The following is a 24,119-nucleotide window of genomic DNA, read 5'->3' as shown; positions in this document are numbered from 1 at the left end:
GCCTGCGGCTCCAAGGCTCTAAACAGAGCTGCCTTCCATTCTTTGTTGACTTTACATTTCAGACTTTTAATCAAAATGCTGTTTGTACTACATCATACACTCAGATTTCTGTGAGGCGTTTTAAAACAGCGCTGTTACTTTTAGCAACTAAGTGTGTAATCTCCTTAAAAAAAAAAAAAGTCCAATTAGCTTGTCAGGCTCTGTCTACCATAAACAGTGTTGAACAATTTCAATTAACAGACAGAAATATAATCATCTCCATTCTCTATTTATTCTCCAGAGCCAAACTGACACATCTTTTCTTGGTTGGATCACTCCAGTCACCCCTTTTAAAGTAAGTGGGGATTTACTGATAAGGATTCAATTTGCCGTAGGACACAATGTGACAAGAAATATGCTATATCCCACTCCCATTAAAATGGAGCTATAATCACTTGCTTTTTCCAGTTTTCCAAAACTCTTCTATTAGTCCAGGCTCTACCAAAAATTAACACAAGTGTTTATAAGCCCTTGAGACAACTTTCTTGGGTTGGGTGCAGCTCATTGAGACGTGCTTTTTTAGGTGGTTATTTTTAGCAGCTGCTGCTTAACAGCCTCCTCTGTTGCTGTTGGAATAGAAAATACTTTTCATCATAAGAGGGGATGCTGTATTAGTATTTTCCACAATAGCAGAAGCATTTATTTTTCTGCTGATGTGAATATCAGTAAGCTAGCATATAAGCATTTGAAAGCACGATTTAGACAATAGTAAACTAAACTCACACTGAATGGACAGATCTCTGTAAGCTTTATCTGAGGATCCGTGGGATTGCAATGTAGGGAGGCACGTGTTTGGATTGGATTTAAGCTGAACTGGACCCAATGGCCAAAACTTCAAGCTACGTGATAGGACTGATGCATCCATGAGGCAGAATGCAGTACTGCAAATATCAACGAGCTCACATCCTAAAAGTAGCATGGTTATGGTAGCACAACTTTGCATGCAAATTGGTTAGCCTTTGGGTAATTTCCATAGTGATATCTGGGCTGAAATTTTCAGCTCTGCTTTCATTTTTGTAGCTATTTCAGCAGTTCTTAGGGAATGTATGTCAGACATCAGTTGGCAGGTATTACACTTCACTCACTTCACTTTCTGTCCCTGATATACCAGAGATGAGTGATGAGTGACTATGGAAAAGAAAATGTGTTGCTAGGAGTTTTTTTCCTTCTGAGTGTTGCAACCTCCTATGCATTGAAATGAACAAGTTCACATCTGCAAAATGAGGTGGGAATGTTTATTTCATTCACCATTACCTGACAGATTCTGAAGCCTATTAATTTTCAAACTGTTGTATAGTTTATTATACTGCTTACTGTCTGTTTGTGGTGCCGTTGCAAGTTAGAACCTGAGTTAATAACCTGAAAATCAAAATGATATTATTTAACAGCAGTAAACACCATTCTTTGAGTAGACTTACAAAAAATAAGTCATAATACTGCCCTAAGATATTAGTGCACTTTGTCCTAAAAGAAGAAGGAAAAATAGCTAGGTATGAGATAAAATACTACAAATCAGAGCTAACAACTTTGGGAAAAGAAATGGAGGAGATTGCCAAAAGGTGTTCAGAACTTTCTGTTGTTTCAATGTGAAGCAGCCATTCCCAACACCATAACACGCACGTAGAATTAACAGATACAACAACTCTGGCTTCGGTCTGGTGACTGTATTAGCAGTTTTGAATGCCTATAAAATGAATTACACTTTTTTCATCTATTCAGTTAACATTAAGCTCTCTAAGTTACCCAAAGTAATGTATTAGTCTCAACTGAGATTGAAGATGTTAAAAGTACATTTACAGTGACTGGGTTCTTGTAGTATACGGATGTCTGACTGGCCATGATTTGCAGGAAGAAAAAGAACAGTGAATTATCTTCTTTCACATAGTGGCTCATTTGAATGAATTGTTTCACAGTCAAATCCTTATCATTCCTTCATGTGAGAATCTAGCCCTGCTGGAAGCATGCATATTGTCAACGATGATAAAACCAGAAGAGATTGAGCATGACCTTAAAATAGATATTAGCCATCTAGAAAGTCAACACTGAATTCTCTGTACATCAACAAAATTCTGTTGAGCACTGGGTTAAAAGGGATAGATAGGCTACTGGCTGTCATCTGCTGTCTTTACCACGGTAAAATTTCTGTTGTTTTCATAAGATTTAAGACACTGGTGGAAAATACAGAACTGAAACCACTTTTGAAAAATTGCTGCACAAAAAATTTTCTTCTCAAAATACACGAAACGTAGCAAATAAGTTTACATGACAAAATATATGTTATATAGGGAGCCATAAGCCTATAAATATGCAGTCAATAAGAAGATAGAAAAAAAATAGCACATGTCCTGAAGACTGAAGAAGGAGATGCTAACCTGACAAGAAAATAAGGCAGTAACTTCTCTCCTGTAGCTTTACCCAGCTCCCAGAATGATCATCCTGTTTTACTAGGCTTTACTTGGTCATGACCAGGTGTTGCACTGAAACAAGAGCTTTCATTATTTCCTTCATCAAAAAGGATCAAAACCTATTCATTATGCTATGAACAAAACAGTTGAAGAGAATGCAGGGAACCCACTGTTGGGCTGTCTTTTTCATTAATTTCTAATTAGATGAGAGACTGCACGCTCTTTCTTAGCTTTGTTTTTGATTTTTTAATGAATATAATGGAATTAACACTACTCAGTTCAGTGGTTCCCAGAATGGAGAAGATATGTGCTGAGCAAGAGGATTGATTCTTATTTGCTTTATTTAGGCATGAACAGGCTTATTGATTCTGTGTGTGTGATAGGACTCCTCGTGTAAAAGCATGGTTAGGCTTTCATCCAATAGTGTGGTACAGAAATGCAGAACCCCAGGATGGCTGAGGCTGGCAGGGGCTGCCATGTCCATCAAGTCCAGTCCCAGCTGCAGCAGGGCCACCCATAGCAGCTGCCCAGGCCCATGTCCAGGCAGCTTTGGGAGATCTCCAAGGAGGAGGGGACTCCACAGCCTCTTTGGGCAGCCTGTGCCAGGGCTTTGTCACTTACATGGTGCATAAGTGCTGCCTGGTGTGCAGAGAAAATGTCATGTTCCAGTTTGTGCCCACTGCCATCTGCTTGTGAATTATCTGATCTCCCCCTTTTGAACACATTAACTTCAATGTGTGGCAAAGGAAACCAGGCTTACTACGCTGATGATAACCATCTCCCTTATGCAGAACATACGCTGAATTTCATCTTTCTCTGATCACTCCATGCAGAAGACGTTGCCATTCTTTAAATGTCCTGTGTTTTACAGCCGCTGGTGAGTTTATCAGGAGCTGTACTTCCAGCTCTAACTAAAGAAGTTCCAAACTGCTAACTCCTGGAATTTGGGAAGTGTACTTATAGTTTTTCATAAACATAAACCAATACAACAAACAGAGATAAGAACACTGAAGTAGATGAACGTGTGGTCTACAGCAACACAAAGCTTTTGCTTGATTTCTTACTCACAGACTCCTAATTGTCCATAATCAAGAACCATTAAAAAAAAAAAATAGAAGCTAGCCTGTTACCAATGACCATACACTGATCGTATCCCTCAGCAACGCGTACAAACTGTTCCCCAAAGACTCAGATTCCAGAGGAGGTTTAGATTAGACATAAGGAAGAACTTTTTGTCTCAGAGAGCGGTCAGGCACTGCAATGGCTGCACAGGGAGGTGGTGGAGTCGCCATCCCTGGCAGTGTTCAAGAGGAGTCTGGATGAGGAGCTACAAGATGTGATTTAATGGCTTGTGGTAGCAGTGGTAGTGGGAGGACAGTTGGATTAGATGATCTTACAGGTCCTTTCCAACCTTGTGATTCTATGATGATGATTCTATGATGGTGCCATAAAACAGTTGAGAAAAGATCCCCTCTTACTCGCAAGATCCCCTGCTCCTACAAGATGTGATTTTGTTGTACAATTAAGAGAGCTTGCAGGTTTCCTTTGCCTCTGATCCTTGTTGTTTCTGCCTATATCAGAAATTTGTGCTTAAGCTCTGAGGTTTAACTGTACAACATAGTATTGCGTGAGACTTGTTATGGCTTACTGAATGAATCAGAGCTCTAGTTGCTTAAGTCTCTGGATGAAAAAGCTCTTTCAGCTCGGATATACTTTGTCTTTCAACACTTATCTTCAACATCAGACATCAGAAGTGACTGAGTGGGTTACAGGAGAACAGACTTATTTTTGAGGCCTTCCACATGGCGCCTATCTCTTCTAAAGAACAGAGGTGGAATTTTGTACATTTGGATTCTGCATGCCCTTCAGCAATATAAAGTCTGCTATGACTTCACGACTGTGCGAAGCTTCCAGACCACCCAATTTCTGCTTAGCACCCCCTCAGCACAGCTATATCAAAAATCTGCCTAACATCTTTAAGGAACCACACACGCACAAAGGTGATCTACAGTAGGTGGATCACCTACTTTTCTCCACTGAAGGGTAGAGTCACAACATATATATAGTTTGCCTGAAGAAAGGAGTAATTTGGGATATCCACCCTTATAACACCTGAGGGACATGTTGATTTCACTATTTTTGATGATAGAAATTCTCAACTTATGACACAAGGATACGAAATTAACAGTGACTGAAGCAGGAAAACGTGAGATGGATAAACGTGATGTATTGCTAACCTTGTTATATTGCTAGGATAATGCACAGTGAAAGAAAAGCAGAGTTTACTATGAAAGATGCAGTTGTCAAACTCCAGTCTGAATGGGAGAGATGCCGTAACCCACCTGGGGGGAACCTGTCATCAGAGCTGCAGAGGAAGGCAGTGTGGCCTTCTTGAGTCGAACTGTTAATTCTGTCTTTAGTTCAGTAGATAATGTAAAAGCTTGCCAAATCAACAAGGAGGAAAAGCACTCCAGGCTGCAAAATTTCTTGGGTCCCTTCTTTGAGAAAGAGAAGGGCTTTTTCTTTAGTTGCTTTGTTTGCAGAAAACACGCCTGTAAATCTGGGTGATTGCATTACTTGAATTCATGCATCAGAGATGCCTTAAGTGAGAGGGACAGACTCTGACTCTACTTAATGAAGACAGACGAGCTCAATAAGGACTGACACAGAGCATGATTCAGAGAAGCTTACGTGCTCTGAATCACACTTGCAAAGAAGCTGTCATCTTTCTCATGGGACTTAGCTGCAAACTTACTTTTCTTTTAACAATCTAGGTGAGTTTCAGTGAAGCAATGGGCAAACTGTGTCTTTTCTGAACAGCTTTGTCCAATTTATGCTGAAACAGTAGTCATGTTTTTCCTCTGTTTTTGGCAGCCAAACCAAAAAACAAAAACACTGCCACTGGGTTTGAAAGGTGCATGAAAGGAGTTTGAAAGACAAATTGTCTGATGAAGCATCCCATGCAAAAAATGATAATGCAGAGCAAATTTACACTAATTTAAATATCATGTTGTCTCTAAGCAGCTCCAGAAAAGTAAGTTGGACTACCTGGCATCAGTGTGTGGTTTGAATGTGAATTCTGCAGTTGTCACTCTTCAGGCATCTCTGCATGGGATTTTCTGACAGAGCCATAGCATTACTACAGTATCTTCAGAAGTAAAACAAAAAGTAAATGTTTCCAAATTTTAATTCCAAGGTTTGCTGCAATCGAAATGAGACCATCTGAGCAGCAAGCATCTGAATTGCAAACTTAGATGCTTTAACTGAGTTCTCTGTTAAAAAGGAAATAAAGAAGCAGCACGCATTAGCTGATGCAGTATCTGCTAAATAAGGTATCTCTGTGCTTCTCTATTTTCCTTCCATGCACTCTGTTGTATGAGGCAATTTTTTTTTTCTCTTTTTGCTGAAAAATTGTTAGCCTATGCAACCAGGCAGAGAAAGAGCAAGGGAACTTACAAGAGTGTAGGAAGCAACGGATCTGCAGTTAACACCCTTGATAATGTAGTTTTGGTGCTGCTTCCCATCATCCCCATGCTGACAACAGCTGACAGAATGGTTCCAGGAATGTAAATAGCTGCAGAATCCATAAAAACAAGGCTCAACATTGGTAAGCAACTCCCCATTCCATCTGCTTTTCCAGATGAAGGCCCACACCACCAGGCCACCAGGGTGCATCATCTGTGCTTGGGGCAGCAAAGGGAGGTCAAAAACCAAGGACAAGGCAGATGAAGTGAGAAGACACAGCTTCAACATGGAGCTGAGGACAGAATGTGCTCAGCAGTGATAGGAATAGCAAACAGAAGCAGTGGCGGCTTTGGATTGGGTGAGAGTTCTGGAAATGGTGCTGCAAAGAGAGTTCAGATGCTGCACTGTGGGCCCACAGAACAGAATTACATTTCTCAATTCTTCTGCTGAACCAAAAGCTGTGATTCCTGCTTTTATCTCCACTTTTTAGAGGCTCGTGACATCACAAAGAAATCCCATTATTAATATAAAAATAAAATCAAATAAACCTCCCAAGGACTCAGAATTCAAGAGAAGCAAGTTTCTTGTGCGTTCACTGTTCTGCATTTGGAAATGGGTTAATATTCAGACTGGATAATCGGATACTGCATTGACATGTCTTGCTCTGTAGGTGACTGAGGGTTGGGCAAAACAGCTGAGAGAATCAGATTGCACCTGACAATTTGCTGGAAGTGATAGCAGAAATTAATACCAACGTGAAAAATGCCCCCGTTCTCAACAGAACTCATTTTCATGACAGAAAAAGTGGCAAATGTTATTTCAACTTGATGGTTTCAAATCCACTCAATTTTTAACATTCTGAGTGTTCATAAGAATACAATCACATTTCTTTCTTCTTTTTTCTTTTTGTCTCAGAATTACAGCTAAGCAGAGCCGACTAAGCAAACAGAAATCTCAGTAACAGGAGGCTTTCATTTTTTGATGACCTGCAAAAGAAGCAGAGTACAATCCTTCCTGCTTCCTTCTGTTTTTATGTATTGACCAGATACAAATACGTAGTCATACAAACATTTCTCCCAAAATTAGCATTATTACTTTATTTGGTGATTCATTACAATCTGCAAATCCAATAGTAAAAAAAAAAAATAAAATAAACTAGGCATAACGTTAAAGCATTTTACAAGCAAAATGTTTTACTGCTTTCTTTTCAATTTGAATAGGTTGGGATAAGTGTATTGGTTAGAGGATATAAAGTACAGAAGAAACAAAACCATAGTTGATCTAGCTGTACTGAAGAATGCTACAATCCCATGAGTGAACAGGATTTAAACAGCGATAAATGTCAGTGGAAAACCATACACTTCAACATTAACAAGGCTGCCTTCCCATGACAATGATGCATCATGAAGGCTGTAAGCCTCTGAACTTACTGTAGATCACCCTACTTTAAAGAAACTGAAGAGTTAAACAAGCCACGATGCATCTATCTATGTTCATCTCTTTTCTACTGGAACAAAGGCTAGAATGGAGAGAGGGAATTTTTAACATCAGCTTGTGAAACCACTTATAATAATGTCCATCTCTTGTATATTGGGTATCATGGAGCTAGCAAAGCTTTGAGCTTTTTATTAGCTTTTTATTATTACTGTGCTTGCAGGTTAAAAAAAAAAAAAAGTACTTTTTCACTGTGTAGCAACAAAGTAAAAATATAGTGCTCCTATCCCATTGTAATCTCTTCTATGTTCCTCCAGCTGTACAAATCCGTCTTTAAAGTTTCATAAAACTAAAAAATAGTTGATCTAGATTGTAATAAAAAAGAATATTAAATACCTTTGGTAAAAATAGATATATTTAACAAGTTTAGAAAAGCAAATAGTTATATTGTCAAAAGGAGAGTATAAAAATGTACACAATAAAAATAACAAACAAACAAAAAATCATCGGCCATAGTATTAAGAATAAAGGCATTGTTCTTTTCAACATTTTCTTCCTTAGCTCACGTTACTGTCCAGTCTTCTTTCTAAAAGGCAGGAGCTTTACTAGAGCACATGGAAAAATCCAGTCTTTCCTACCAGCGTTAGACAAATTAAGTTTAATTCAGAGCAAGGCAGTCTGGTATAAACCAAATTGATAAAACAGAGAATGCTTTGAGTACATAGGAGTAGTTGAACACAGAAAGGAAGATTTCAGATGTTTTCAGCCAGAGGCCAGATGTTCTGGAGCTGTAGAAATGAAACAGCCAGCAGGATCCAGTCTCCATGATGTGAGCCTTCTAACTTTATTTTTACTCCTAAATTATAAATCCATGTATTGTCAAGAAAACTGTAGGGGACAAAAAAAAAACACATGTATTTTAAATCTCTCATTGATGCCTTTCTCCCATCCTTTCACTGGGCCTCCAAACAGAGCTGTCATACATCACATAATCCCAGTTTTGCTTCTCCTCTTTTTAGAGCTCACTGTAAATCTTGAAGATGGAAGTTCCCCAAAGCAAACAACTGAGATTACAGAAGGAGATAATGCACAAGCCCCATAATAGAATCAGCAAGGATTGAACGTGCTTCAAAGAAAACAGCACAATTAAATCATGTTTATCCTTCAGTATTCCCTTTGCATACACAGTCACACTCCTCGTGGTGTTCCAAGGGTACATCTGTCAGCGATTTATGCAGTCCCCGGACACCACTCCTTGGCTTCAGCTGAAGAACCTGAAGGAGAAGAAGTCAAGCATCAACAGAACAGCAAGTACTTCATCACACACCTAGGCTATGAGTTAGACTGCACTGGAAACACACTGGATGGCAGGAAAACTATTAAAAGAAATAGGCTTTTCTCAGCTGAATTTCTTCATTTATTCCACTCACTAATTTTTACTTTGGCTTTTACACCAAACCCTTCACAAAAGTTATTAAAACATATAGTTAAATCAGTTTAGTTATCAGGTAATTCTACAATAAATACTGTTAGTTATAAATTTATCACAATGAAAATGGGACAGATATTTATATCTTCTTCTATGGAGCATGTATCTACAACTGAAGAAAGCTGAACAAGGACGTATGGATGTCATGTGCCCAATCTGCAATAGTAAACAAGGGCTTCAGAAATGACTCAACGGTTTCACAGAAAAGCATTTTAACAAGGAATGTGTTATTATTTTTTTTAAATGTGATATATCATTAAAAATGGTTTAAATATATATATTTACTGTAAGTGCACTACGTGCAATATTAAAAACAAATTCCTATAGTAAAAAGAAGTTCTTACACTGGCTTCCCTACACGAAAATGTAGACAAGTGCTTACCTCGTGGTATTTTTTGGTGACTTTTGTTGGTATACATTGGCACTCATTGCAGTTCTGATGACAACAGGCACAGTTTCCACCACAACGCTTAACCAGAAGACACAGTGGCCAGAAAATGGTGTCAGTTCGCTTCAGCTCCTCCCTCAGTGACACTGAGAAGTTGCGAGGGGTGCAACTGTACAGCCGCACTTCTTCCTTTAGCAAGTTTAGATCAACCACTGCAAAGAGACAAATGGAAAGATCTTTGTTTAGGAGCCCTCACCAATTGTTTTGTAACTCTGGAGGTGTTAGTTCGAATTAGATAAAGCAAGCCTTGGCCGCTCTGTTCCAGTAAGTGCTTTACCACTTCAATCCTGATGGAGTTCCCTTTGCTCACGCTGAGTTTGAGTGTTGCTGTCCCGTATTAATAGCGGGTTGGAAAAATGCTCACAGCAATTAAGAAGGCTACAACCCTCCACACAAGTTTTTGAATTCGTTTGCTTAAAGCATTCAAACCTCTCTCCCACTACGATGTCAATTATTGCTTTTCTGCAGGTGTGATGCAAGTATAAATAAGAAACCATTTATTTCTAAGAAACTCACTTCTGTGGACAAAGGCATTAAAGAATCACCAGTGAGTACCGTAGAGACAACAAATAAGTGCACAAGCGTGTTTTTAATTGCAGTACATTCCATTTTTCAGAGGTCCCCTCTTCCTCCATAGCAATGTAAATATGAATCACAGAACCTCAGAATGTCAGGGATTGGAAGGGACCTCAAAAGATCATCTATTCCAATCCCCTGCCGGAGCATGCACACCTAGATCAGGTCACATAGGAACACATCCAGGTGGATTTTGGATGCCTCCAGAGGAGATCACACAACCTCTCTGGGCAGCCTGTTCCAGTGTTCTGTTATCTTTACTGTGAAGAAGTTTTTTCTCTTATTTATGTGGAACCTCCTATGTTCCAGCTTGTACGCATTGCCCCTTGTCCTATTATTGGGTGTCACTGAGAAGAGCCTGGCTCCATCCTCCTGACACTCACCCTTCACATATTTATAAAATTAATGGAGTCATCCCTCAATCTCTTCCAAGCTAAAGAGACTCAGCTCCCTCAGCCTTTCCTCAACAGGGAGGATCACAAATCTCTACTGATTCCCTAAATCTCATTTTCACTTGACGTGCCTTTAAATATAGTTACTCTTTCCAGGCATCCACCTTGAAGAGCAAGTTAAATTTATTCACGCAGGGCACCTGTTTTCCTATAATCTGGTTCCACTGTATCACAGTAAAGCTTTACTATGCCAATGGTTAAACAGCTAGCTCACAAAAAGATCAGACACAGGGCACACTGCTTTAGGTTCCCCTCAGCTGCCCAGCCAAGAAATAATAGAGGCAATTAAGTCTGGAGACCAAGGACTGATTTAGAGGGGGAAAAAAAATTAATACATTTTTTTTGCTTTGGTGAAAAGCCATTTAATTTCATTTCTTTCAGAAAAGCCAGACTGTAATTATCATGTTCTGGGATATTTTGTCTACGCTGCTTCTCTCCAAACCTACCAGCATTAAGGAATATCAGCAGCATTCAGTTCACAAACATATTCCAACTGGTTAGTATTATTTTATCCTTCTGAACAAAATAACTAAAACCCTGTGGTAATATGGCTTTTGACACTGTTGTAATAGAAGACTCAAAGCAGCACAGAGCTTCAAGCCAACTGCTTTTGAGATAACTCAAGAATTAACTAGGAGTAAAAAATATCCCAGTACAGTTAAAAAATCAGAGTGTTAACATTACTTCACAAATCTTTTATATTTACTGCTAGTAGTTTGTAAATTAAAAAACCCTGTAACATAAAGTTGAAATATGTTCCTGATCTGAATTGTTCAACAGAGAAATACCTTTTTTCCAACTTATATAAGACTCTTTATTATATAAGGAGTCTCCAGAGATCACCAAGATCTTCTGTCTACCAAGGCAAGATATTCATAGAATCATAGAATCATAGAATCACCAAGGTTGGAAAAGACCTAAAAGATCATCCAGTCCAACCGTTCACCTATTCCCAATAGCTCCCACTAAAATATTGCCCCTCAACTCTACTGAAACGTAGGAAATTAAGAGAATTTAGAAGATTCACTTCCTCAGCAGCAATGCTCACCAGTTCTCCCTCAGAAACAGATACTGAGCAGCAATTTCATTCTGTGTTTCTTAAAATATTTCCTTCGCAGACCATATCCATAGACTGGTATCCCTAAGTCAGGCCTTACTGCTGTGAAGGGTCAGTTAAACACACTGAAGCTTTTTCTCTGCTTACGTTTACAGTGGGTGCCAAGCTGGGGCACTTCATTCCTTTACTATCAGGTTAACGTAGGGTCCAAATAAACAACCTGATTTTAAAAGTCAGGAGTGTGTAATAACTCCAATAAAGTTACTGACGGGATGCCAGCCTGCCTCCCACACTGTAAGCACATTCCTTGGAGAATGCTGAGAAGGGAGCAGAGGAATAGAGACAAAAGTTATTGGGGAGAGATTTGCTGTGAGGAATTAAAAATTATTTAAGGTCTTCTGATCAGCTAATAGCTTCAGGCTGAGTCATTCAGAGGGTGGACATGTCTACCTGCATTAATCGAGGACTGCGGAAAGGAATCTAATAATTCTTGCCCGTGTTACACTTTCAAACACACAAGAACTGAATTGTCAAAATGAGAATAAAATGCCTAAAATGCAAGAGAAATAGTTCTGCTCATGCTGGAAGATTTCCAGTAGGACTGAAATTTGGTACAGTTTGGCTTGTTGCATTGAATTTGAAGGCACTTACGCATCCTGCCACAGCCAGATGGCCCTTCAGAAACTGAAAACAGAAATCGGGCACCGATGCTTTTTTTCCCAGCAAAACCATTGACCCACAGGAGAGAGATGCCTGTGTGGCATTCAGCTTCCCTGATGATTCCTGCCTGCTCTCAACAGCAAAGGAATGCAGCCATCTCCTAGTCCTATCCGAAGTTACAGGATAGAGAAAAGAGTTATGTGCTAATATGGGCAGTAAGTGTATTGTACATTTTACCACAGAATCTGAGTGAATTTGAGCTGAACTCTTCAGGCGTGCAGGCCCAAACTGAAAAAGATTCTCTGCAAGAACTCATTCAGCACTTGGCCAAAAAGTTTCAGTATGCTTTGCTGTAACAACAGGGTTCTGGAGAGATGAAAAATGCCATGTTTGGTTTCCATGCTTTACAATGTATGAAGGTATATTGCTATTATACCTTGCCATGAACCTTTGCCCTACCTTATGTAATTCAATTTCATTAAAAGGTCTGTGGCAAATTTATCTAGTGCTTATATAATCACTTCTTTGAAGTGTGTGAATGAAGCTGTTATTTTTTCAAAGAGTATTTGTCTGCCCCAAATTTATTTTAACGCACTGTGGGCATGAAGCTAGATGAGAGAATGTATATATTCCCTTAAAAGTGTTTACTTAACCACAATAAAAGGTTATGTGGATTTCCCAAGTGCACTTAGTTACAGTACCTGTTATAATGTGAACATTTAAACACTCTTTCAACTTGGCTGCCACTCATATATCATGTTTGACACAACAGTCAAAGTTCTTTTGTTTAGCACTAGCTCAGGAGTAATGGAAGGTTCTGTAGTAGCACGTGAATGGGAGATACTATAAAATTAAAATCAGTGAAAAGGGGAAAAAAATGGAGAAAAAACACAGATACAGGTAAAACCTACAGTAAAACCTATTTCTAAAGTGCACCTTTATTAGTACAAACATCTGAAGTACTCTGTGTTCACATCTGCCTGAAAATATCTATGTTCTACAGTTGGCATTGCAACTGTCTAGCATCTTAAATTCTTGTTGGGACACTTGTGTGTAAGCACAGATAGGAGCAGAATGGTTTCAGTTTCTAAGCACTGTTGGTTACAAGCCTTCAGTTTCTAAGGCATTCCTGGAAGTGTAGTTTCCTATAATAGGTCAGGGCTTTTACAAAACTGGTTCCCATGCAATTTTTGAACTGTAAACAAGGATAACAGAAAAAAAAAAAAGGAAACAAACTCATAACTTTTACATTTGAAAAGTATCCACAAAGTAGTATGGTTGGATTATGACTGTTCTTAAGCAACTTTCTGAATATGACCTGATGATTATACAAAAATTTATGTGGGAAGTGATGGGATCACTTTTTTGCACAGCAATATGTATTTTATTTTTAAGTATGTTTAATATTATAAAGGAATTTAGGACTATATTTAGACATCAAAGCCTCTGAACTCGGTGTTTCTTTTTTCCTGGCTAGTTTTTGGAAGCATTTTATCCAGAAAAAAAACACCCATCAGAGACAGAAGCTCTGTGGAATTGAGGTTGTTTACATATAGTTTTTTCATACGAATTATTAAGTAGGAGTAAAAGACTCTTCACAAACTAACATACACTTTTAATTACATTTATATTTTATCTTACGAAAGCAGGACAGCAATTTAATTTCAGATTTACCTAACTATGGAATCTGAGAGTTTGAGGGGGAAAAAACCCTACAGAATAAAGCAAGCAAACAATAAAAACATTTACGCTATGCACATTCCCAAACGTTTCTTAAATAGATTTTGAAATACAGCAAACCTTCTACTAAATGGAAGGTTAAAAAAAAAAAAGAAAAAAGTTTGTTTTCCATGTCTCTTGAACAGACCTAGCAGTTAATGTTGTGTCATCTCGACTGGACACATTTTCTTCTCCAAGCTATTACATTACACACTCAGTAATGCAGTCTGAGGGTGGTCTCCTGAAGATGAATGTGGCAATACTGTTACATGTTTATTCAGTGGAAAAAATCTATTTCAGCATCTAATTAGAAGTCTTTAAAAGATTTACTGTCATCATTTCTTTCAAAGATATGTCTTGCAGAGAGTCACCTTTTTCTGCATAGATGTTATCTAACACATGCATTTTAGTTTATGTAAGGTTTCACAAATTACTTTTTTTTTTTTCCTCCCACTTACTCAATGCTTATGGCATATATTTGGCAAATACTGAAACTCTTTAATTAGACAAGTAATTAGGCAAGTGCTAAATGACTATCTGAAAGACATGGTTCACTGCTGGAAGCTTTTAAAGAGACTTCCTCCTCTTTGACTCTTGATTTAGTCTTTGTGGGCCAATCTGTAGGAATAGAGGTAAGGTTGAAGGGTTGGTTTTTAGGCTCTGATCCAAAAATCAGCCATCAAAAACTTAAATTTGAGTTATGAAAAGTTCCATCTCCTCCCTTTTCTGAGTGATCAGATGATGATCTAGTTTAAATTCACTGACAGAGGACTCTATTCAGTTACTCCTGTAGGTCACCATTTTCATACTGTGTAATGGGCAAGGAAGGAGATACTATGTTATCCCTCCATGTGGAATCACAGAACGGCTTGGGTTGGAAGGGACCTCAAGGAACATGAATCTCCAATTCCCCTGCCACAGGCAGGGCCACCAACCTCCACATTTCACAGCAGCCCAGGCTGCCCAGGGTCCCATCCAACCTGGCCTTGAACACCTCCAGGGATGGATGGGGCATCACAGCCTCTCTGGGCAGCTGTTCCAGCACCTCACCACTCTCTTGGTAAGAACTTCCCTCCTTCAACTTCAAACCATTTCCCCTTGTCCTGCCATTATCTACCCTTGTAAAGAGTAGGCTCCTCTCCCGTTTATAGGCTCCCTTTAGGTATTGAATCCCTTTAGGTACATGGAATCCGTAAACATGAAATCGAGGGCAGCATCTGGACAATATGTTGAGAAAAAAAACTCATGAAGGCCAGATTTGGATGGAAGAAAATAACTTGCTGAATGAGAAACAGCTCCACAGATCTTAAAATACATAGCCCATTTTACATCTGATTAATGCAGTTGAAAACTCCATGTTCAAACTGGTCATGGACTTAGGAATTTCATGAGGTATTATGGAAGAGACATTTAGCTAACTGCACCGAGTTCACATGGTGTAGATGCTGGCACAATCTAAGGAAGCAAACCTGTGATACAGTAAGTGTATCCATAAAAAACAGAGAGTTTTTGCCCTTTATAAAAAAAACAAATCCAGAGTTAGGTTACGTGACTCAGCCAGGATACCCTGCCACTCTGTGAAAATGAGGAGCTCCCAGTTCCCTAGAGTAAGGTACCTTACCTGCTTCAAGTACTTTTTCCTTTGTTAGTTTATACTGCTAAATTCCTTTAATTTCTGACTTTAGCTATTGTTCTTTTCTAGAAAACATAATTGTGAAGATAGCTAATAACAATTATCTCCAATTCTTCTCTTGGAATCAAGGTGACGAATACTCTTAATTACTTTTTACTGCCACGAGAACACACCTGTAGAAAGCTGCAAGGCCAAATAAAAGAGTGATTTACCTCTTGATTTTCTCCCATGAATATATGCCTTCCCAAGAAGTTGCCACGTTGGCCTGTACAAGTCTTCCAAATCCAGCTGCCACCGATCTGGTTCAAGGTACCGGATAAGTTCTTCCACAGTACTGAATCCAGCAACAGCATTGTTTAATACATCTAATGGCAAAGCTGATGGGGGCAGCGATGGTGGGCTAGGTGCTTCTGTGTGGTGCTGCAATCAAAGCCAAGAGAAGAGTACCAGTCAGAGGTTTAATGGATCTGCTTTGATGAAGTGTTGTACTTTAGACGTTACATAGCTGGGAAAGTTTATACGTAGCTAGTTTGTTTCCAGTGCACAAAAAGACAAATGACAAGAGTCAAAAAGTGTCTAATTATTCTCCAGCCCTAAGTGTAAACAACTTTCCACCAGACAGCTTTCCCATTTCTTACATTCCTTGCCTTAAAGATAGCATGTTCATATACCTGTTCTTCGAAGAAATTCACTAAGTGATGGACAAGATTTTCGAAACAGAATGATTTGCAAATATGGCCCCATTATGGGCAATTACTGCAACCTTATAGAAATCTGGAGAAACACATTTCACATATTGCTTTTCCTATGAAATGTAGCCACAGTCCTTTTGTTCCCAGTTTTCAGTGTAAAATTTGAACATCCCCACTACGAAGATAGCGAATATTCATGTTCTCATCTATAAGCAAACAAACAAAAAAAGCAGCAGTGTTGTTATGTATTGTGCTAAAAATTGTATTTCTAGCTACGCAGAAGCCTTTTACTTAAGAAAAAGAAAAGGTATTCCCAAGGATTTAAAAAAAATTTTAGACACTGAAACTCAGCACTGAAAAAAACCACTGTACTTTCCTGCAGCACAAAACTGACTCCAAAACTTGCACTTGCTGGTTCGGGGCTATCAGTAGAAGGCAGTTAAAACAAAGTGAGACTTCTCATTTTGTTCTCACTACAGTCTGCTTGAAAATTCTGCACTGATTTGTATTTTCAAAAGACTTAAAAAAGGCAAGAAGGGAAATCTAGGCAGGATGTTCTGCAACACCATCTTTAGGTTTTTATATACACAGACATCACTACAGACACCAAGTCCACAGCACTGCACTAAGGCAATTTTATGGACCACATAAGAGTAAGGACTGGAATCTGATTAGAGGACAGGAAAGACAAGAAATCAGCAAACTAAGTGCATAATATGTATCACTGCATTCAAGTGTGGTGCATGTAAGATTTAGGGAACATATCACTATAAGCACATTCAAGCTTTGGGAAAGGCTGTCCAGAGAGGCCAGTGCATCAGCTAATATGCTTTGTGGTCAGTGTTGCGCAGCAGGGAAATGGGATAAGATCTACACTAGTTTATGTCATTATGATATTGCCACTATATGCATACATACATATACATACAGCAGACGTAGTGTCAAAATGGCCCTCTCACTACTGCAATGTGAAATGTAAACATAATTTCATTTTTTCCATCTGTAATGACAGATCAGTTGTATTTCTTTATCTTTACAAAAGGAATACAGAAATAGATCAATCAGAAATGTCCGGCCAGGCAGAAAAAAATGTATGTAATAAAATAATTCTTGTAACGCTACACACTATGCAGAAATTTTCTAAAATACATAAATGCACAGCTATATTTCACACAAATAATTACATTGTCCCTTCTATGTTCTCAGTTCTATTAAACACGTATTTTTGCCTTCAACTGTATCTGCGGTTGGAAGGGCAGCAAAAAGGGAAGCATCCATCTTACTCTTCCTGTTTTTTGCTTCAAGGGTTTTGTCTCTCTCCATCTTCAAGAACTGGCACTCACTAGAGTGACCTGTGCTGCTTTTTAACAGGGAGCCTTGTAAAGATAACAGAGAATATAAATCTAATGTACTAATTGCTAACTTTACTGTATTTTCCTTTTGCCTTTCTTGCTCTGTTTCCAATAGAGTGAGTGAAGTAGTTACTGCTCATTCCAGGTGGATGTGGATTTCTAAAAGTCAAAGCATTTCTTTCCCTCTTCTCTCCAATGGCCATAATAAAAATAATAACATACTGACCCATCTATTAGGTTATGATAATAAGACAACAGATTCTGGTCTATAATTTAAATATTTGCTCTTAGCAAAACACGCCACTCAGCAAGTTTCAAAATAGTGCTGTGACACTGTAATTCAGATGGTTAAAAAAAAAATTACAAAATTTTTCTTCCTGTTTTTAGCCATAATGATGTATTTGTTAACTTCCCTGGTTTGAAGGCGGAGGAGTTTGCTAAGGGAAAAAATAAACTAAGCCTCAAATGGTGGAAGTAGTACCAGAAAAAAAGTTCTTCCATTTGTTTCTAACAGGAGAAAGTACTTCGGTTTCTGACTTCTGTTGAGACCTTTTGCTTCCAAGTGAGATAGATGGACTCCAGATAACAATCTGTCTGTCTAGAAGCTACTTCTACATTTCACAACCTTGAACATGCACACCCAGCAATACACACATTGGAATTCATTGATTAGTGCTGTTCTGGATTCAGTAGGCATTTGCCAGTTATAATGTTATGAAGAGATGGTGAATCATCGTGCTCAACAGCAGCACAATTAAAGTTGTCATCGCTTTCTAATCATTCTCATAGCAAAATAAAACGTGGAGAAAAGTAACCAAAACAGCTGAATTGCACAACTTTCTGAATAAAGTGGTTGAAATCAAGATTAATTATGTATTTTCCAATAATCTCTTAGTCAACTTAAATTCCATAGTTAACATACATCAAAGATTATAGATAATCAATATCATAAAGTTGCGTGTTGTAATTCATATGCATAATAATTTTAATGAAATCTCAAATCAATAAACCTAAATAAAAATGTCAATTAAAGTTATACTCCACATTACTCCTCCTTGCTAATAAGTATTACTTAATTTGTAAGTTAAATCTTTTGGATGGAAGAGAGCAGCAAACTGGTACTTCTTCCTTTGACCAGAATAATCTGTTGGAATTTCATCAATATATAATTTCACTCAGTTTTCCCAAACTCTTTCTCTGTTCCATGCATCCTCAAATAATACTGATGTTTTAGGCTTGAGCCTTTTTATGCATGAGGAGGTATAATTTCCATTAAGACATTAATGGAATCCATTAAAATTACCTCAGCAAGTTCCATATGTCAATGTGACTCCTCCAATTAACAAAACACTCAATGGATTTTAGTTTTGTGTCCAGGAAACAACTTCAACTTACTTTAATAGGAATAAAGATGCTTAAAAACAAGATAGAGGTAAATAGTTGTATATTTAGTGTTACTAAAAATGATTTAGGATTAAAACCAGAGCAGAAAACTTAGGATTTCTGCTGCCTTGCAGAACAGCCAAGAATGACAATCAGTGTTGGATCAAACAGAGGTTTCAGAAGGTCTTTTTATACCATATTTCTGTGTTTGTACTTGACTCTGTCAAAACAAATACCTTCTAGAAATTCTCAGAGGTGTTCACGAGCATTAAAGACAAGCAAAGAGATCAAATTTAGGCTACAGTTTTACTTAGAGGCTTGGAAAAAAAGAAGAAAATAATACAAAGGCTTCACGGACCAATCCAGCCCTGGAGGTTATACATAACAGCAGCGCTCAGGAAGAAATCTAGGGAGTAAAATGCATGTTTGTGTTCTCAGAATAGTAGCGGTGCCCTGCTGGGGTAATCAAAGCCTTCCCACCTAGCCTCTTTCCCAAAGGGGAAAGGGTCTGACACACACATGGGACAACGAAAGTGCCCACTGGTGAAGCAGTAAATCTGAATAAAAACTACAACACGTGAATATGAAATTACCTAGTTGAAGATAAGACCCAAGGACAATGTAGTTTGTAGTCTAACTTGAAGACTTCATTTCTTTGATTCATTTGATTGATTCATTTCTTGCTCTGAGACATACTTCCTGTACAATCCTGAGAATCTGACTTAGGCCGCAGCTTCCTGGTACAAAGCTTCTGGCAGCAGCATCTCCTTGTTGCATCAGCATGACTGTGTATGCAGCTGCATCATTAACAAGAGCTAATCTTTCTAAAAGAGAACATTGCTCCTCTCCATTTTTCTTTAAACCCATGTTTGTTCACAGCCTAGACTTCCAACAGCTAAACCATCCCAACCAAAAGTACAGTGGCCAATAAGACAAACGCTGTCAGATTCACTGTGGCATCAGGATCTTCATACCATGACCACGTCAAATGTGTAAAATAAGCAAAATGTCAATTCCTTGATATCATAAGCTCTATGAGAGAATGAATACAATAAACATTATATTAATAGTTTATCTGAAGAATACGTAAGTATGAAGAGTAAAACTTTGGATGTGAGACAGCATTTTGCTATCAATCTGTTCTCTTGCACAGATCCTGATCCAAGGATCAACTATTCAGAGCAAAACAGCACTCGCCTACCAACCACACAATATAAACTCGTAAGCACAACTGCAATCTAAGCAAAGCTCACCTTTTGCTCCTGCCTTTGTGACTATCAAGGTACTGACACTACCCCCTTCCAGTTAAAGGAGAAGAAAGATGTAATCTTCTTCGTGCGCTGCTGCCAACAGTGATGAATTCCACATTTAATAACGCAGTGACTGAGTTAAGACTGGAAAACCAAAAACCAGTCAGTCAAATACCTGGCATGACAGCACATTTACAACTGTCCTGAAGAAAACATTGTCAAGATGTTTTTGAGTGAAAACTCATTCATCAGCTGGCAGAGTTTGGAGAAACTATTAAATATCGGTGTGGTTTCATCGAGCAAGAAGGCACTTTTGTAACCAAAAATCTATCAATCAACCAAACTAAGGGGACTCCTCCACAAAGATTAGAAATAGAAAGAAATTTGGAAGATTTCTTCTAATTAGGTATTCTTATAGCTTTATTACCATTATGATAAAATAATAGATTTAGAGGTATGCTGTTGAAATTAAAAGCACATGTACATTATTGTAACACAATGAAGAAAGCCTATTTTGTACCTTTATAGGTAGCCCTCCTATCAGCCTCTTTAGAATCTATCAGGAAGAGCAGATATACAGCTCAGGAGTTTACCCTGAGGACATAGAAGCTTCCTGGCATCACAACAGCTCTTTTCTCCATTTAACAGATGCAATAATGACTCTTAAAAGCCTCAACAAATCATCACCTACCTACAAGCACCAACTTACTTCCGCACAAAATGCTAATCCACCTGAGAAAGCCTGTAACCTCCAAAGACTCACACTTTCTGGGCACACAGAATGGCAGATCTCCTCAAGAGAGAGACGTTAGAAGGAAGTGAAGTTGCTCTGTGGTTCAGACTGTGGGCAACCGCCAAAGCAGATGAACTAGATTCTAGGATCTGTTTCTCCTGCCTCTGGCAATGAAGTGGAAAAACAGAAGGAGCAAAGACAGATAATCCATTTAGGCTGCCAAAGCCATAAGGCTTTTAAATAAAGCAAGAGTGTTTCCTTGCAAGTGACAGAGATGTAAGCCAGGAAGGCCAGCACTGTTCCCATCCACTGCAGAACTTGCCTCTGTTGCTGAAGTTCCTATCACAACAACAAGGATGATAAAATAGGCTTTAGTGGCACTGAAGTAAAAACATGCACGTTGTTCAGCTACCCTTGCTGCTGGGATGCAACTCCTGCCAGTCAAATGACTATTTCTCACGGAGCCTCCAGCTCTCTGCCTTTTGCATACTCCCTGATTTTTTTCTTATCTAAGCCTCCCTTTGTATGCATCCAGGATTTTCCTTTTATCTCACCAATGACCTTACTTTCTTAGCATCCAAATCCTTGTAGTAACTTACATCTTGAAGCCAGAGACAGTTTTCTAAACTCTACATCTCTTATTTTTTAAAGACCCTTCCCAAGTTGTACAGAATTTCTGCTCTTCTGCCTGTAATCCCCAACAGGAGAAAGGTTACAAGGGAATGTGAATGCGTTGCTACCTTTCTGTCTTTGCCTGTCACAGATATTAATAAAGAATTAATGACATGTAAGAGTAGTGTTGGGAGCAGCCTATCATTTCCTCGGGCTACCTGACAGTGCTGAGATAAAATACATCCAGAAATATTCTAAATATTCCCCCAACCAGACTTTCCGTGCCATTCACAGAATTCTAATTGTGCTGGAAACAACTGGGAGATGTTCTCAAGGAAATTGGCAGCAAGAAAATTGCACAGGATGTCACTAATCATCAGATTTCTTCCTGCAAATCACAGTTTTTTTGCCTGAAGCCTGTGCACCGTCACACCCGTTGAAAAATACTGGTGAGAATTACTCATCTGAAGCCAGAACTGACACCTATTTAGAACAACTTCACTAATTCTCAGAAGATGATATTTACAGCAATAATTTCTGGAGCCATTTTCAAATAAACTGTAAAAGTTAATGACCTATACTGACATGTATGCTTTTGCATGTTCATATTTGTATGAAAATACATTTCACTTTTTCTTGTGGTCCCCCACAGGATTCATTTAGAAAATTAGAAGGGGGTAAAAAGAAAACTAATGCTCACAGTACTGTATTGACAATAAGGCCTTCCATACTCCACGCTTCATTTAAAAGCAAGCATTTGGTGCTGCAATGAATTGGGCCTGGTAGTATAGAAAAGTTATGACAAATACCTCTGTGACAAAGGAAGTTCCAAAATAAAATCAATAAGTCAGTTTTCAATGGCAGTCCATCCATCAGAAACATTCTTTTTGTTGCTGTTTTCAGGTTAATTTAGGTACTCAAACTAACTTCAGGAATGCAATCTCTGGGCTTTGATTCCTATAAAGTACGTTTGTGGAATATCTAATAATATCTAAACCATAACTGCATCCAAAACCATAATCCTTAATGAGCACTATCTTCTTGTTTATAAATCTCTCTCTTCTAAATAAGACTTGAAATGAAATGCAGAGCAAACTCTCCCCACTCCATTTACCAAAAGAAAAAGTAACTCTACCTTCTATATCCCAGTAACTACTACAGAATATTCTCATTTCTGAACTTCCAAGAGGCTTGGAACCAAATGTGCAGCACATTTAAAATGAACTAGATATGCATTTGCCTCCTGTAAGCGCAAACAGGACTATAACTGCAACTTAGGAGCTAAAATCTAGTTGATAATTGTCGTTCTTGTATTATTTGAGAACACAATAAAAACAAACAAACAAACCTGAGTCTAATTCAGACAATGGGCAATACCGATACATCTATACACACTACAGAGAGTAATGATGGTGGATGTGGGGGAAGCCACAATGTCTGGATAGCTATTCCTGTACCTGTGATAGGCTGTGCCCTGGACTATCAGTATACTGAGGTCATGCACAGCTCCTTCCAGATCCTGATCATGTGTGATGTATGTTTCTGTCATATTAAAAATGAATGGACTCCACAGAATCACCAAGGTTGGAAAAGACCTCCAAGATTATCTAATCCAGCTGTCCACCTGCCACCAATATTTCCCCACTAAACCACATCCCTTAATACAACAAGATTTTGAGACACGCACTGTATACATTCATTTTTTAAGCTGTAACTACATGCTCATAACCTGATTAGAATATCAGGTGAATAGGCTATACGTACAAAATATCTGCAGAAAACAACTGAAATTAGAGTATGTATACACAAAACGAAGTCCCAAAACAATTTTCTGAAGTACACTTTCTCTAACCACAGTTTCACAGAATCTTTGTTTGGAGAAAGTCCTGCAACATACCTGCTGCTTACAGTATGGGGATAAGTCTCTAAGTCTGTTTTCTTTACATTCATAGAACATTATTTTTTCCAGTACAAATCAAGACCTGCAATTAATCATTTTAATGTGTTAAAAGAGTGAGCAAGTTTGTATCCTTTGTATCCTTGCTAAATTTGGCTGAACCACCTATAGGATATATCAGCAGTTTTCTGCTTCAATAAACCTCTTTTCCATGGTAGAGCGTTAACTATTGATGTCAACTGCTACGATGCCTGCTTCCTGGACGCTAACTTTTGAAAACAAACACTATTTTCCTGAATGATAACTCTGTCCTCCCTGTTTTACCAACTTGCTCTTCCTTTCCACACAAAGCACTTGTCACTGTATTGAAGAACATTTACAATTTGTCGTTTCATAGCTGTCATCTCTCACTGTGACAAAGACCATCCGTATCAGTCCCAGTGTAGAATTCTACTGATTGCTTGTTGTGTTTCCCAACAAATACACTGTCTTCTCATTTTGTTTCACTGAGGATCTCAAGTAGAACTCTCCAGAGACCTTTCCAAAATTACTTCCCCATTTCATTGCTTTGTAGCTTCAATCCATTATCACCTTTTATATTTCAAATATAGACTTGAGTGATAACTGGCTTTTTCTTTTGTGTTCCAGTAGTAATTAAGACAGTAGGATACTCTGTGACTCTTTATAAGAGCAATAACACTTCACAGAAGAGTATTATTTCATAGCCATACAAAGATACTTGAATGCATGCAAGAGTAGAGAGCCAGATAAGAAGAGTTTTTCAACACTTGAATAAATAAACCCTTTGTAAACCACTGGTACC

The 24,119-nt window shown here is 38.4% G+C and overlaps 1 protein-coding gene across 3 annotated transcripts in view; it reads right to left on the bottom strand.

Annotated features, from left to right (window-relative positions):
- Window positions 1–7,568: 7,568 nt before the first annotated feature.
- The window catches only part of PDGFC (platelet derived growth factor C), a 120,271-nt gene continuing 103,720 nt past the window's right edge, over window positions 7,569–24,119 (bottom strand). For all 3 annotated transcript variants that reach the window (XM_048941659.1, XM_048941660.1, XM_048941661.1), the window contains 3 exons: window positions 15,590–15,797; window positions 9,215–9,432; window positions 7,569–8,617 (listed from right to left, as the gene is read on the bottom strand). In XM_048941659.1, coding sequence (XP_048797616.1) covers window positions 8,501–8,617; window positions 9,215–9,432; window positions 15,590–15,797 — 543 coding nt within the window. In that variant the 3' untranslated portion in view covers window positions 7,569–8,500. The remainder of the gene's footprint in view (window positions 8,618–9,214; window positions 9,433–15,589; window positions 15,798–24,119) is intronic.

Source organism: Lagopus muta, chromosome 4 (assembly GCF_023343835.1).
Source record: "Lagopus muta isolate bLagMut1 chromosome 4, bLagMut1 primary, whole genome shotgun sequence".
NCBI lineage: Eukaryota > Metazoa > Chordata > Aves > Galliformes > Phasianidae > Lagopus > Lagopus muta.
Note: the sequence above shows the minus strand (reverse complement) of the source record. Positions and strands in the feature narration are given on the sequence as shown.